General features: G+C 33.8%; 3 protein-coding genes across 3 annotated transcripts; 1 reads left to right on the top strand and 2 right to left on the bottom strand.

The window, feature by feature from the left end:
• LOTGIDRAFT_112613 (hypothetical protein) lies at positions 1–6073 on the bottom strand (the record flags this gene model as incomplete). The annotated part of the gene is made up of 18 exons (XM_009050516.1): positions 1–55; positions 358–433; positions 797–870; positions 1154–1251; positions 1565–1681; positions 1911–2017; positions 2292–2376; positions 2624–2718; positions 2965–3006; positions 3187–3226; positions 3566–3701; positions 3841–3885; positions 4176–4308; positions 4748–4871; positions 4996–5076; positions 5392–5457; positions 5615–5668; positions 5966–6073. 18 exons carry the CDS (start codon positions 6071–6073, stop codon positions 1–3), a joined length of 1536 nt encoding a protein of 511 aa, XP_009048764.1.
• A 669-nt stretch (positions 6074–6742) lies between these two features.
• LOTGIDRAFT_157925 (hypothetical protein) lies at positions 6743–11485 on the bottom strand (the record flags this gene model as incomplete). Its single annotated transcript, XM_009050515.1, has 9 exons — positions 6743–6956; positions 7173–7600; positions 7968–8027; positions 8238–8296; positions 8529–8612; positions 8722–8808; positions 9190–9274; positions 10650–10670; positions 11384–11485. The coding sequence occupies 8 exons, from the start codon at positions 11480–11482 to the stop codon at positions 7523–7525; spliced, it is 573 nt and encodes a 190-aa protein (XP_009048763.1). The 3' UTR covers positions 6743–6956; positions 7173–7522.
• A 1472-nt stretch (positions 11486–12957) lies between these two features.
• Positions 12958–14190, top strand: LOTGIDRAFT_112382 (hypothetical protein; the record flags this gene model as incomplete). The annotated part of the gene is made up of 1 exon (XM_009050514.1): positions 12958–14190. The coding sequence occupies one exon, from the start codon at positions 12958–12960 to the stop codon at positions 14188–14190; it is 1233 nt and encodes a 410-aa protein (XP_009048762.1).
• Positions 14191–16321: the final 2131 nt, after the last annotated feature.

Here is a 16321-nt window from a genome sequence, read left to right as displayed (position 1 = left end):
TTATTCGAACTTGATTCCCTGTGCCAATGGAAGTTCTTTACTATAGTTAATTGTACTGAAATACAAAAGTGAAACATAACAAAAACTGTCTTCAGATCATAATAAAAAATAGAGTGCCTAACAGTTTCTATGAATCTAAATTGGAGCTGAGTAGGGGCCATGATTCTCACAAGGGCTCACAGGCAATTCTTTCCGTACTAAAAATGATAAACAGGGAGGGGTAAAAGTTAGGTCAGCCTCTGTTCTAGGGGCAATAAAAGTTTGGAACATAAGGCACAATAAATTAATGATTAGGACTTGGTTAAAAGACCTGGAACAGAAGTTAATAGTAAGGGGTATAGGAATACAATAACATACCAAGTAGATCGTCTCATGTATTGTTTCCAGGCATCACTTCCAGATTCTCTTCCACCACCAGTATGTTTCTCTCCACCTACAATAATACACAGTGTTATTAATCATATAATACACTGTGTTATTAATCATATGATACACAGTGTTATTAATAATATAATACACAGTGTTATTAATCATATGATACACAGTGTTATTAATCATATGATACACAGTGTTATTAATCATATGATACACATATTAATCAATAATACAGTGTTATTAGAGATACTCTCCTATATATAAATACTGGCCTAAGTCACCAGTATATTGTCATAAATTGCTAAAATTATACTGGATGTCACATGAAACTTTCTGTGTATTTTTTAATGAAATATGAGCTCCCCTGTTTCTAATACAAATGGCTAAAATAATGCAATATCAAATTTTATATATAACTTACCAAAAGCTCCTCCTATCTCTGCCCCTGAAGTTGGTATATTAACATTAACAACACCACAGTCTGATCCTTTAGGTCTGGAAATAGATACACAATGTGGTGGGGATTAGGGAGGAAAGAGACAAGATGGACACAAGTTGATCATGCCAACCTTGTTATGTTACAAGGGGAGTTTGATTTCTGAGGATCTTGTCCTAAGCAATAATATTTTCAGGGTTTTCTGTACCCATTTACATCTGGATCAGGTGAACACAAGAAAAATATAAAGTCGAAATGTATCACACATCATAGTCAACACAAGTAAAATGTCAGCATCAATATGAAGGTAGTCTATGAGGAAATAACTTATCAGATACATACCCAATCCATCTAAATATGGTATTAAGATCTTTGGTAAATAAACTACTGGATAATCCCTGCTTTACTTCATTATTCCACTTGATACCCTCGTCTACATTCTACAACACAAGAATTAATGAGGTCCATATTCAAAGATGTTTGTATCCATTACTATTCATCACATACACAAATTCAAAGAAATTTAATAAATAGCCAACTAACGAAAGCACATGCTATGGAATTGCTGTGGAATGTAACCTACAGCCTCACAGAACAAAGACAATCCAACTAAGCTATCCCGCTGTCCAGTTATCAATTTTTTCTTGTCATTAATCAACATATTGAAACCTTTTTAGTTTTTCTGAAACTTTTACGATTGCAGAAACTGGTGAAAAATGATTCAACAATGTCTAGAGATTGTATTTTACCTACCTTACATTTTAAAACATAAACAATAGGAGCGAATGATTCTTTATGTACAATCTGGGCATCATGTTTTAAACCTGTTACTATCGTTGGCTCGACAAAAAATCCTGCTCGATCTACAACCTGGAGAAAGGGAAAATAGATCTTCAAAATCCATTCATAAAACATGAACAGTTTATCAATTGGCGCCTTAAAAATGCCATAGGTCTTAATTGGCATGGTGCTTTTTCATTGAAATGTAGGAGAACCAGACATAGGAATTGATTCTGATAAGTGCTATGGATAGCTAAAATAAATATTTAGACTAGGCATTATATTGCATACAGACAAAGCAAATGGTCAAATGACTTACCTTGCCACCACATTCAATCTTTCCCCCCTGTTTTACTGCCTCATCTACTGCTGTTTTATAAATATTGACACCTTGTTCATTATGCATTGGACCCACTAACGTACCATCTGAAGAAAGAATTAGAATAGTGCCTTTAAATATATTACATCAGTTGAAATAGATAACACTTTTTAGAATTACAATCTGACTTTCAGTTTCAATACAATTAAATAAATTATGCAAACATTGGATGGACCACTATCACATCTGATATTACTCTGAAGAAAATTTTGCTAGGCATTTGAAAAGCGAACAATTGAGGATGAGAGGGCAAATATATAAGCTTGTTTGACAGCTGAGTAAGGTATCAATAATCTACATTGTGACTAGAATATAACGTACCCTCGAGAGGATCTCCCATACGTAACTGTTGATAAGCTTTAACTAATCTTTCTACTATAACATCATGTACTTTCTCATGCAGAATCTACAATCACAATTCATTGACTTGTAAGAATTGCTGATTTCTAATTTCAATCTACACAGGGCCTTGGTTTATTGTTCTTTCTGAGCTAGGATTTCCACGTTGCTTCTGACTTGCATCATTGATAAGGGCAAATAAAATCAATAAATCATTATATATACTGGGATGCAGTCCATGACACAAAATAACAGACACTGAGGCCACCACATAAAATGGAAAGACTGGAAGACTAGATGTTAATACATCTTACCAAGCGTCTGGTTGTTGTACATCTCTGACCTGCAGTACCAGCACAGGCAAACACAGCAGACCTGACAACCATGTCTACATCTGCATCTTCATTTACTGGAAGATAAGACACAAACAAAATGAAAACGAAAGTAAAAATATTTTGTTTAAAAACAATTTTGGCATCAGGTTTGTTGGAATAGTGGTCTCACACTCCAAGAGTAATAGGGTTTTAAAAGCTAGAATAAATATAAGGGTCTAACAGCAGTTTTAAGAGGAGACTTCTCCACCAGCAGAGGCAAGATGCTAATGATCTCTACATCTACAAGGTAATTGCAATATTAATATGCAGAAGATACTTACCTACAATAGCATTATTTCCACCCAATTCTAATAAAAATTTACCTGAAAAAATCAAACATAACATAAGTTGGTGTGAAATCAAGCTTGACTTTCAATGACCATTGCTGTGCAACAAGGAATATTTTGTCAGCAGCATTAAGCCCACTCTTTTCAATTACCAGCTAAACACTAAACACACTCTGTCTCAATTTATTGTGCATCCCTAATAATAGATAATCTTACCATATCTTTCATTCACCATTTTAGAAACAGCGTGACCAGCCTGGAAAAAAAAAAGCATCATTGTAGCTAAGTTTCATATATCATAAAACAAATTTAGGTCTAGGATTTCAGTGTTTGAACAATATAAATTTACGAACACAGAAGCTTCAACACAAAAAATATCGTCACGCTGGAAGGCACCTGCCAAGATTAGAAAAGTTACAGCAAAGTGGCTAGTTCATTTGACTAAATCATGAAGTAACTTTAAAAGTTTTGTTTGGTAAACACAGGGTTAATATGAGGAGGCTAACTATGAGTACTGAGTGATCATTATAAAATGTAACAGCCAAGGGGTAACTAAACAATTAAAACATATCACAAATCACAAAGACAACTATACCTGACAACTGCCAGTAAAGGAAAGAAGTTTAACTCGTTCATCTTTAGCCATGGCTGACCCTATGTCTACTCCACCACAAACCATACTACATATAGCACCGGGTAGATTGTTCTCTTCTAATACTGACCCTAGGATTCTAAAATATAGTCAATAGTTCTGAAATATGTAATATGTAAGAGTTTTTACTGACAGCAGAATTCTTTACTACACCAAGAGTAATTCATGTTGTTCATATCCACCTGATTGAGCATAGGAATGTGCATTTTTGTCCCTACCTTGTGACAGCTACACTAGTTAATGGTGTTGATGGAGCCCCTTTCCTAAAATATAAACAAAAAACATTCAGAATTCTGACCAATTTTTTCTGATTCTGTGATTCAGCATAATATAATTTTAACAGTTATTATTGCAACAAGTAAACATTTGAAACAGAATTGTAGCAAACAAGTCATAAAAGAAATATAGACAAATCAAGAAGGACAGACATATTTATGTCAAAACCCCAGAGTTTCAGTCAGACTTTACTGGTAGACACTGGTTATTTGCCAGCCTTTAGCTCTAATCTGATAATACAGCCAATCCACATTGCTTGAGTAGAGTATTTACTTACCACAACATAACATTACCACAAACAAGAGCTATAGCTGAGTTCCATCCATACGGAGCCACTGGGAAATTAAACGCTGTGATACAACCAACTATACCTAGTGGGTTCCACTGTTCCATCAACGCATGACCTGGACCTACAAATATACATCATACAGTCAATGTTTAATATCATTCATCAACTCCAGAACCAGTCATATCGTAAAATAATAAAAAATCTCTTCACTAACAACTAACCCTCATAGGCTTGGCTAGGACCAGCTAGTAGACAGTGTCCTTGTTGTGAAACTTAATTGTTATCCTTGTTAAAAATAGTTCTTTCTTTCTTTTCTTTATTAAGATAATAGACTGTTTTATTGTGGTCTTAAAATATTGAGCATTAGTTAAGAGTTTTCTCCCTTTGATGCAATTATACAGAGCCTTCAGGAATAACAATGACAATGACAAAAGAAATCCATGACATATTTGTTAAACTTGTGTCTCAAGGTATGGTAGAAATGTTGATGAAACCTAAGAATTGATCAAAGTTGGATGAAAATTGAAACAGTGGTAATAAAAATGGGAGTAAAAACCTACGTTCTGAAGGGAAGATAGAGCCAGCAAACATTCTAGATAAACCTACAGCATAATCAGCTATATCAATATATTCCTGGACCTCTCCAATACCCTCTGGTAGAATTTTACCCATTTCTAGAGACACCTGCAATAAACATACATTTGATAACAATATTCTACTGTTGCATTTTCTTCAAATTTCACCCTTGTCCTCTTAAACTTCATCTTCACAATGTCAAGGTATATGATTTACAAACAAAATAACTCACCAATTTTCCAAGTGGCACTAATTTTTCTCTTAAGGCATGACCCATTTGTCTCACAATTTCACCTCTTTTTGGTCCTGGAATCTGGGGTAAAATAAAAATATATTATAATAACGTCCTTGAAATTTTAATTTTGTGCTTCGTTTTCATTGTTTATAAGTACAAAGTTGAAAACAAAACAGGCTTATAGATGGGTGCACGTCAATAATGTATGGCTTCCTATTTCACCCTTTCCTGATTTAGTTTTTAATATTATCATTGTTAATCATTATCATTTTAATCTTTATTCTGTTCCCTCCTTCTATCATTGATATTACATAGAGGCCTAACAATGTTTTTTTTTATGACAATGGGATGTTCAAAGTCAGTTTTCTGATTGAGATACATGGACGTACTTACATCTACCCAAATATTCCAGGCTTCTTCTGCTGACTTAATGGCTTTTTCATAATCGTTTACACTGCCCTAAAATACATTATTATTAATGTTTAAAATTATGGCTGCCTCTCATAACTGTGATATGTTACAGAACACTTGCAAAACTTTCACAATTCAACATTTGTGACAATCGAAGTTTTTAATTTATACACAGGTTTCATAGAAAAAAACAACACTTATTTACCTGAGTAACTTTGGCAATTGGTTTATTACTTGCTGGAGAATAGGAGGTGATTTCCTAAAACAAAAAATTCAGTTTTAAATCATTCATTTCAATTTCATCATCAAAATAAAGCATTAACCAATCAAAATACAACATGAACTCTAAACCACGCCCACATACAACCTTGACCTTTAAAATACTTCATTGAAGTTTCTACCATCTGTCAACTGAGACGAAATTGATGCAAAAACGTGCATAATCTTACTACAGTGATTGCACAGGGATTATATTTAGCCAGAAAGAGCAATGACACAATTCCAAACACGCAGAAATTCAGAAAACATGTGAGTTTTGTCAGAAAAATTTCCCTACCTCGCCGCTACCAAACCAAGTTCCATTGTAAACTCCTGGATTACTCCCAGACAGGCCCAGTTCCTTCAGGAATGAATATTTAGAATCCTCGATCAACAGGCCTGACATGGCGGAATATCGTCTAAATTGAATAACTGGTGAAAATTTACAACTTTTTAATCTTAAGCACTGTGATGCAACACGTACCACGGTCGCCATTGGAAGTTTTTATTTGCCAAAATATAGAGATGCCAGCTTGCAGTAAAGAATTTATTCTTCGAAGGAAACTTTCATCAATCAATGGAAAAATAACTCTGGATAAGTGTTTTAAGAAATTCAGTTTTTGAGAACCATTCAGAAGAGCGGTTTTCTAAATTAGACGCTTTTTGTAATAATTTGGCAGACTGAATCACCTTTCTAATAGTGGACTATTCTAAAATGTAGTCTTCGTGAACCAGTCCCAAATAGCAAGAGATCCGTTGCTGCTTTTGGTGTATATTTACTACGTATTGGCTAAAGTTGATATAACACAGCGTATATCGGAAAATACTACTATATTCAGTCATTCTCATCGCTTATAAGGGCTGCAAAATTCCCTTACAAATGCTTGTCTCAAGCCATAAGAAAGAAAGAAAGACATGGCATGGCACGGGGAAGGTTAGGATTGGGTAGGTTAAGACCTATAGAGTATATAAATTGAGAAATCGGAATTCTGATAATCTTGCATAGCCTGTGCACTACTTTTGTGTACAAGGCATTGATGTAACACAGGGACAGCAAAAACTCTATTTTACTCTTAATATATTTTATTTCCATATATACAATAAATAAATTAACAAAGAAATTGTCTTCAATTCTACTCAATGTAGCCACTGAATGTTCAAAGATATTTATAAGTAATACTAGTACACCAACATAAAGAATAACTTAAAGCCTCTTTTGTAGAGGCCCCTCTCTTAAATCTTTAAACAAAGGTGTTTGTCACAGCACAATTGCTAGAATCAAAACATAGCATTTGTGATGTTTGTAGTAAGACTTAGTCTATTCAAATTATAGTTAAACATAGCATTTGTGATGTTTGTAGTAAGACTTAGTCTATTCAAATTATAGTTAAACATAGCATTTGTGATGTTTGTAGTAAGACTTAGTCTATTCAAATTATAGTTGAACATAGCATTTGTGATGTTTGTAGTAAGACTTAGTCTATTCAAATTATAGTTAAACATAGCATTTGTGATGTTTGTAGTAAGACTTAGTCTATTCAAATTATAGTTAAACATAGCATTTGTGATGTTCGTAGTCCTACACAAGTTTAGTAACATATTTTATTCAAATTATAATTTTACTTTGAGATGCCGTTAAGCATGGTCTCTACACATGAGAGAACAGTGCTTCTTCTATAACACCTTACACAAGTTAAGTCTTGTGCTTAACACATAACTGAAATAGATCTAACAGCAGTCAATGAAACAAAAAGAATTGTTTAAATGCCAAACAAATTTGGTTTCAATAACAAAGTTTGAAGCACCATACCAAGGAAAGATAATTCAAAATTGCACTATTTTGTTACAATGTCTCTCATTTTTTCTGGGCTGCTATTTCTGCGTTTGTAACAATTTCATCCCATTTAGCAAACTGTTTTGACAGCAGGGTGATCTAGTAACTGGTTAAGGAATCATGTAAAATATTTGATAAAAGAAAGTCTGATGTCCTAGACTACATCATCTTTCATCTATCCTAGACAAACATGGATATAAATAAATCAGAAAACATCAATGCCAAAAGATTTGATCAGAGATCAGCTGATAAAGGATCCTCAAGATTGTGGGTTTTTGATTTGTGAAATACGATTCACAAGGTTTCATCAATAAAACTAATATATTAACTGATGAAGAATCAAATTTAGATGAAACTGACATACAATGCTAGTAAAACAATTTTGCCCAAAAGATTTTATACTGTTATTGAATCCATATGGAAATCTGTAATTGGTTAATTAAAGTAATTTTATGATAAAGGATACAATAGTATTATAAGAATCTAATGCTTGTTGAACTTCTTCTGTTATCAAAGCTGTCTGGTCCTAAAATGAAACCATATTCATAAAGAAGGGACAATTAAGAGCTTTGATTGAATCAAATTCTCTGGTAATTTTTAAGATTTGCTTTTAAGGCTGCAAAAAGATGTATACATATTTCAATACAGCACAAGATCACAAAATCCTAAAAAATATTTATGCAAAATTAAGAAACAAATTCCTAGGCTCTGAAATAAGTCAAATAAAGTATTATACCTGTTGTTTAATCTGAACTTGACTCAATTCATGAAGTTTACCAGAAAATTTAGGTACAGCTGAAATTACAAAATATATATTCATTCAATATAGACAAAGGCTGGAACTGTTCCATCTATGGAATATAAAAAATAATTTTTTCCTAATATAATGGCTTGGGTTTGGTAGGCTCAGCCATCCTTACACCATCAAAATGTTTGTCTCATTTCAGGAAATATGGTGTACCGTTTAATCAAACTACAGGTATTTTTCATGACGTGAAAATTTGAAAAGGAGTCTAGTAGAACCCACCTTTAATATGTTCACTGCTGATCATCTCTTCTAGTTGTTGCATGGTGTCTAATCTATTAGCTTGTTCTCTTAAAAACTCTTCTTCTACAATAGACAAAAACAGAATCATTGCAATACAATACATGCAGAACCACATATGGCAGATATTGTTCTAGGTATCTGTTAAAAGTAAAATAATGACTTCTCTACCAACCTGCTAGGACTGTATCTATTTTAGCTGATTCTGATAAAGTCATCTCATCTGTGTAGGCAGGGTCTAACGATAACTTTAATTCATTTACTGAAATAAAACATGTTTCGAATTCTAAGTTTAGCATATACATACATAATGTATCCAACTATGGAAAAAGCCTAGTCACTGAGCAAATAGAGTTGCTTTGAAAGGATGTCCTACTTTTTTGCAATACCTATGCATTAACTCTTATTGTATTCTTATAACCTGCCACTATCAGTCAATTACTTAACACCTATAAGAAATTCGTCAACAACAAAAATTGCCTAGTGTGTGGTGGTTCACAACAATAGACAGTAAGTTGGGTGCCAATCGTAAGAAAATGTGGGCATAAGATGAGAAATAATTTGATGCCTTCAAAAACCTTGATGTTTCAAAGATAGGTCTGTGTGCCAGACTTTTATCTTATTAAAGATTTATTGAACTTACATTTAGTAAAAGCTTTAGGAATTCTTTTTTTGCCAGTAACAGAAGTTGATATTTTATTGTTGATCTCTAACAAGCTATCAATACACTACAATAGAAAACAATATTCATTCAATATTCACCAAAAGACAAATTTAAATTTTGTTCTTATCCAAAACTTGCTGACTCTTTTCCTGACCTTATAACTTAGTCAATGGTATTAATATAGCTACCAAACTATCTTTATAAGATTTATAGTATATGGATTGTGGACACTCTAAAAGATATGTCAAACTGACAAATTTAGATAAACACACTGATCACAAAAAAAAAATGTTCAAAAATGAGTTGACAGAAAAAAAGTCAGCAATGTTCAGTCACAACAGTTGCTAACTAAAGGTAAGCTGTCATGCAAAATATTTTAAATGATGGAAACTGAAATTTACTGCAATAATGCTTGAAATTCAACAGAAAATGAATGTTTTTAAAGATTAAAAGATAGGACAGTTAATAATGAAAACATGCAGTTATGTGAAACAATAAACTACTTTGTAAAATCATGCTGAAACTAATAGTTGTGTTGATCTATCCTGGTATGATGTGATGAGGAGCAACCCATTAATTGTAGCTTTTGAATTTCTCTAATTACACTCTCTGACAAGTCAACATAGAATTAACTGAAATCTTAGATTTTTTAGTGTACAAATTGACAATTTAGGTTGATATGGATGAAGGCATCAGCTGCGCAAAGACAAACAAGGGACCTGACGGTAATGGCTAATAGACATCCTGCATCATTTAACAATTTAAAAGTATACAAAATAAACCTTAGATAACAAGTCTTTATAAATTATCCCTAATCATTCTTATTGTTTCCCTTTGTCCCTTTGTACATTTAACAGTTTTTCTGTCTTATGACATCAATACAATTTACACCCATAGCTTGTCACACCTTTATTTTAAGTTGTTGTTTATTGCAACAACATTTGTTGACATATTTAAAATTCAAAAAACAACTCAGGACGACTGTTTGTTCTTTCCCATATCATGACAAATTGAAAATAACAAGGCCATGACATTGTGTCTGGACCAAATTGAAAATCATTATAATATTTTTTGATTTAAATTGTTCCTTTCGCAAAAAATGTCAAAAAAATGTTAAATGAGGCCATACTGGTATTGATCGTTACACAAAGATGACCTTGGCCAGTGCTTCTAGGTAAATATCTTCTATAACACCCAACACCAAGACCAGTGTTTTTATGTTAACAGTTGATCTGATATTAGGCCAAGTGTCAGTTTCTTATCCCTTCCAATCCCAAGCAATTTAAATGTAATGAAATGAATGGAGTTTTACATCCTACTCTTCTGCACCTAACCCAATCTATTTAAAATTATGTCACTTACTAATCCCCTTCCACAATAAACCATTTAAATAATTTAAAAGAAAATGTTAACATTTACATGACAAAAACATACATTACCTGAACTTTAGTTTCAGAAACCTGTCAAATAAACAAGGTTACAAATTAGAACAAAACACAGAAAAACATGCAACAAAATCGTCCTTCAAAATGCACAAAAACATTGTCATATATTCAAAATAAAAACAATCAACAATCAAGCAGGGCTGATTAAATATTTCAGTGTATATCATATAATAAAAAATATATATGGTTGCTTTCTGAATCTATCTCTAACTATGGACTTAAATGTATAACAGTGATATTATAATTAATGGAGGAAATTGGTTATATTTTGTCTATCACTAAAAATACAAAGTAGAAAATCCTATCTTAAAAAATGATATTGCTAATTTCCGAATCTTATAAATATAAAGTAATAAGGCCAAATGCTCAAATAGAAAAAGACTATATCACAACTTCCTAGCATGCCAGTCAGAAAATTTGTAAGAATACTGCCATCTTAAAGTTTTATTTACCAAGGCAGAATGCAAGAAAAATTCAATCAATATTCTATTATTTGATCAACCTGTCTAAAATTTCCTTTTTCTTGATATGTGCCGTATTAATTACTTGGATATGGTATTGACATGTACAAATAATTAAATGAAATGAGTTTGAGTGAAAAGGTAGGGCGGGGGGTATGATTGTTGAGAATGATGGAGATGACTCATGTTGGTTGCATTCATAATTCTACTAAAACGATCAAACAGAATTCAACGAAACTCGGCAAACGCAAAGACCATGCAATATACCTTCGGATAATGTGCATCTTTTTCGACACAGCCGAAAACAATTTGTTCTAAACCTTCAATTGTTTTTTCCAGAGTGTCAAGTTGTTCTGAGTCGGCCATCTTGAATATTCCAATGATGCGCAACATTTGTATGTAGACAAATATAATACAAATTTAGGAACTAGTTTTCTTCGTAATATCATTCGTATGGAGTGCTGAAATTGAAATCAGTTCATATTTTCAAAGCAGAAAACATAAACTCATTAATACAAAAATGTGCGTCTCCATATTAATAATATTTGATGCGCATCAATTTTAGCAAGTGCTTGATATCGATTATCCAGTCTCTCGAATTGACTTGGTCCGTTGAGGAAGTTCATTTACATGCCAATCATTTAAGAATAGATTTCAAAGCAGACGATTCATGGGATTTCAGTGAAGATTTCACATTATTTTGTGTACTGGTATGATCATACATCTAAACCCTTCCCATACCAAATTTCGGGTGTGATCTATAATCTTTCGATAGATAATTTAAGATAAGATAAAGAATATAAAAGAATGGAGGTTGAAGATAAATTGAATAATATAAATTTATATATCTTCTACCCCCCTACAACCGAATATATCCACTGATCGACTCCAGAGGAAGGAATAATAATGTCATACGTGTCAAATGGGTGGTGATGTATGTGTTTGGGGGGTGGGGGTAGATAGTTGGGAATATCTTAAAACATATCCTTCTGGTACCGTATCCATTTATCCTTTTATCTCTGTGTCGCACTATTCTTGATGAAGCTTGAATGGATTAACCAATCTTAAACATCCCCAAAACTATTACTATGGTTACTATTTAAAAAATTAGAAATCAGACGAGAGTTTCCCGGAACTCCTTTTGTTGATTCAGCAAAACGGGGTTGTTTATACCACGAGATTTTACGTTTCATCACATTCACAAAACTATAACCTTTCATTCATGATTTATTTTTCACACCCACACACCTTTAACCATAGAATAGTTATCCAGACGTTATCGGTTAACTTCCATTTGATTAACAAATACTGGATAATATTTCTATCGCCTCACGCAATTCTTTACACGCGTCATCAATAGTTTGATTGGTTGGTGACGTCATTGAAAGATAAAAATAGATTTGTCACAACGAGTCTGGCGAGGTGATCAGTGCGTGTTTGTCGGTGAAGAAAACCAGAAGTCACGGATCTCAACGGCTTCAAGAAACAATCTGGAAAGATTTTCCATCTGAAAAAAGACAAAGTTGGGAAGTCTGGGAGTCTGAGATTTTGCCGACAGAATGAATGAGGTAGAAGTAATCGTGTCGGACATGTCACTGTCCGAAGAATCTCAATCTAAGTCGGACACGACGCAAAATGATGACACAACACACGACATTCCTCGACAACACGAGGATAACAAGAAGCCGGATGGGGTTTCCCATTTGACAGCCCCTACTCTGCGAGTGGAACAGATTAGGGATGACGATGGTAGTGTCGTTTATACCAGTGAAGAAGACATCGGCAGTGGATTTGAAATTTCTGATGAGGGATCTGGCAGAGGGAGTGGACGGAACAGCCCAATGTCACCAAAGACAGTTGAAGAATTTGTTCCCCCCACTGATGAAATAAGAGACAAAATTGTTACTCAAGTGGAATTTTATTTTTCTGATGCCAATGTCTTGAAGGATGCCTTTCTGCTGAAACATATTCGTAGAAACAAAATGGGGTACGTCAGCATCAAGTTGATTACGTCCTTCAAGAAAGTGAAAACGCTCACAAAGGATTATAGAGTTGTTGCTCATAGTTTGAAACATTCCAAAAAGTTAGAGGTGAACGAAGAAGGGACAAAGGTTCGTCGAATTGATCCTCTTCCAGATTATGATGAAACTACACCTTCCAGAACAGTGGTGGCAGTAAATCTACCCATGGAAAACCCTTCCATTGAATCTGTGGCTGAACTTTTCTCAAAATGTGGTGACATTGTTTTAATTCGGATCTTAAAGCCAGGAAAACCTGTCCCCCCAGATATAAAGAAGCATGCCCACAAACATCCTGAGATTGATACTGCTACGTGTGCCATTGTGGAGTTTGAGAAACACGAGAGTGCCAAGAAATGTGCTGATACTATGACAGACAAGAATGACTGGAGGAATGGCTTAAGAGTTATGGTTCTTGCGGTGAAAAAGAAGAAGGATGAAGAAAAAGAGAAAGGTGAATGTCATGGGGATGGGAGTGACGACAACAAGAAGCAACGAAAACGCGGTGGTAGAAAGAAGAAGTTAAGAATTGATGAACTTGCCAAAGAAAATGATTCGTCTAACTGTAGCAGTGGTTCTGAGGGAGAAAGCTCAAATACTAAAGCTTCGTCTCTCAGTCCACGTACACCTGACTTTGATTCTAATCGTCTCAGTCCGAAATCTTCTCCACGAACTAGTCCAAGGAACAGTCCTCACAATCACAGACGCAAGATTGGCCATGGCAAGTCTCCATTAGCTGACGAGAATAAATTCAGCCCAAGAAGTAGCCCAGAGATGGATCGCAAGAGAATTGATTCGTTTGGATCTACTGGGACACCTTCAAGTCCATGGGTGAAACGTCGACTCCAAGCTGCTAAGGAGATGCAAGATAATGGAAGCCCAGCAGTGAGTCCACATATGGGTCGAAGAAATTTTGATGGAAGCGTGGTGACCGGATTGTCTCCAAGAATGTTGGACATGACAAACGTGATTCGTCAGCCTCGAGGACCGGACGGTTCGAAAGGTTTTTATGGTGGAATCGGCCGTGGAAAGCCCAGGAGCCATACTGTAGCGTAATTTATTTATTTGTTAAGTTTTTTATGATTTATAAATCAAAAATGTTTTATGAAGTTTACAAGATATAAATTTTAGAAGACATTTATTTTGGAAGGAATATCCGAAAGCTGGTGTAAATATTTTCGTCTAAGTAGTAATATTAATTTTTCTTTTGATGACTTTTATTGAATGTGACACGAAAGATGGACGTGTGTTTTTGATGGTGCTCATTTCAATGGATTGTTCATTCCTTAGTTTAAATTGCTTATTAGACAATAACTAAACGCTTACCTCTATTGCTGATTGCAAACATTTACAGTCTAAAAACAAAGTGTCAAGAAAGATTTTGATGTCGTGTCGGATGAATGTTGATGAGTCTAAAAACAAGGAAACTAGTCTGAAAATAAATTGGTCTAGGTCACAGTGATATATTGTGTTAGAATTAGGTGGATTTATTGATGAAATTACCAACAAGTGCTGTAAAATAAACCCTTTAAAGTGGTATACGCCCATCCAATGGGATTATCAATTAAAATTTAAAACTATTTTGTTTAAAGAACAACTGATAAAGTAATGTGAACAGAGAATGCAGAGCAAGTGTAATTTAACTACAAATATCTTTAATATTTCGAAACTATCCGATTATTTTGATAAAATATGGACAGAAAAAGCAGATCATATGTAATTATTCGTCAAGTATCAACAATATCTTGGAACAGTAATACTTTATATATTATGATTTTAGTTAAAAAAGACTCATCATTTACAACATCTAACCTTTGATCTTACCAGCTGATACTGTGTTCAGTGTGTTAACTGACTTGTCTGTGACATCGTGTCATTGTGATTTAACTTTAAGTAAACGTTAATTTAACTTAATTAAATTAAAGGCCTGCTGTGAATTCTGTGTCAAATTGTCACTTCAGGTATCTCTTATGAATGTACTTAATCACAGCTTAGAATGATTTAGAGTGATTTATTATTTGTTTTGAATCTTCTGTTTGAACATAATCCCTGGATATTTTGTGCCATTTCTACTTTTATGCCTTGTTTTCAGATATGATATGAAAATGAAAATTGTCTTAAAGTTGACCTTTCAGAAAGAAACAAATTTTTGCTTATTGGTCGAAAATTAGTTTCGCAAATGTGATGCAATTTTGAATTTGAAATCTTGTTTTGTCAGATTTCAATATCTTAACACGTGTCAAGTGAATTTATATGACATCAAAGTCGAAATTGAAGGAAATTTCCTCACAATCAAGGTACATGTACTTCTTGGTTATGAGGAAAATGAGTAAGATAGCATTGACATTAAGGTCATACTATGTAGAAGTAGATAGGCCTATGCCATAAAATTAGACCATTAAATATTTGGTGTAAACAGGTCAACGTTGTGTATACAGTTTGTACATAAACAATCTTGTTTGTTGCTTCAAGATTTATGCAGTATACTTGTCATCACAGTTGATATGTTAATATTTGCCAGTCATGACCGACTGGGGTTACCGAATACCAAAAAATCATTTTTCTGCTTTGTTTTCTGTTTTGAACCAATATTCAGTATAGAGTCTTTACTCTTATGAAAAAGCTTGGGTAAATTGAACTACGTTCCCTTCTAATTTATTGCTGAGGGGGCATGCATGATTGTACGTCAATACTCAAGTGGTTATAGACTTCTTTTCATTTTCAAATGTCCAGTTAAAATCAAAATGTATTGTTCTCTCTTGAATGAAATCGGTCAGCCCATTTGAATCAAGGGATTGTAAAGAGGTTTTCAAAAAATTTGTATGTGTACCAAGGAACACTGATAGCATTGGTTCATTGATATTCCAATTTGCAACCAGACGCCTGTAGTTCCTGCAATTCTACTAGAACAACGCATTTTACGATGTCACTATCGCAAAGGGCCTTATGTGATACTAGCATTTCATGCTTAGTGACGTCATAAAAGGCTTATTTTTAGTAAATTTTCAGGAACCACAGACCTTTGATTGAAAATTGGGAGGTTGCAAATTGATGCTATCATTGTCGCCAATACACATACAAAATTTTGAAAACCTCTCTACAATCCCTTTAACCAGATATTTTCTGCCTTTGTATGTATGAATGACATTGTGTGTTTGTTTTATCGCTTGACAGAGACAAATATATC

The sequence above is a fragment of the Lottia gigantea genome (assembly GCF_000327385.1).
Source record: "Lottia gigantea unplaced genomic scaffold LOTGIsca_15, whole genome shotgun sequence".
Taxonomy (NCBI): Eukaryota; Metazoa; Mollusca; class Gastropoda; family Lottiidae; genus Lottia; species Lottia gigantea.
The sequence above is the reverse complement of the archived record's forward strand: the minus strand, read 5'-3'. Positions and strand labels throughout refer to the sequence as shown.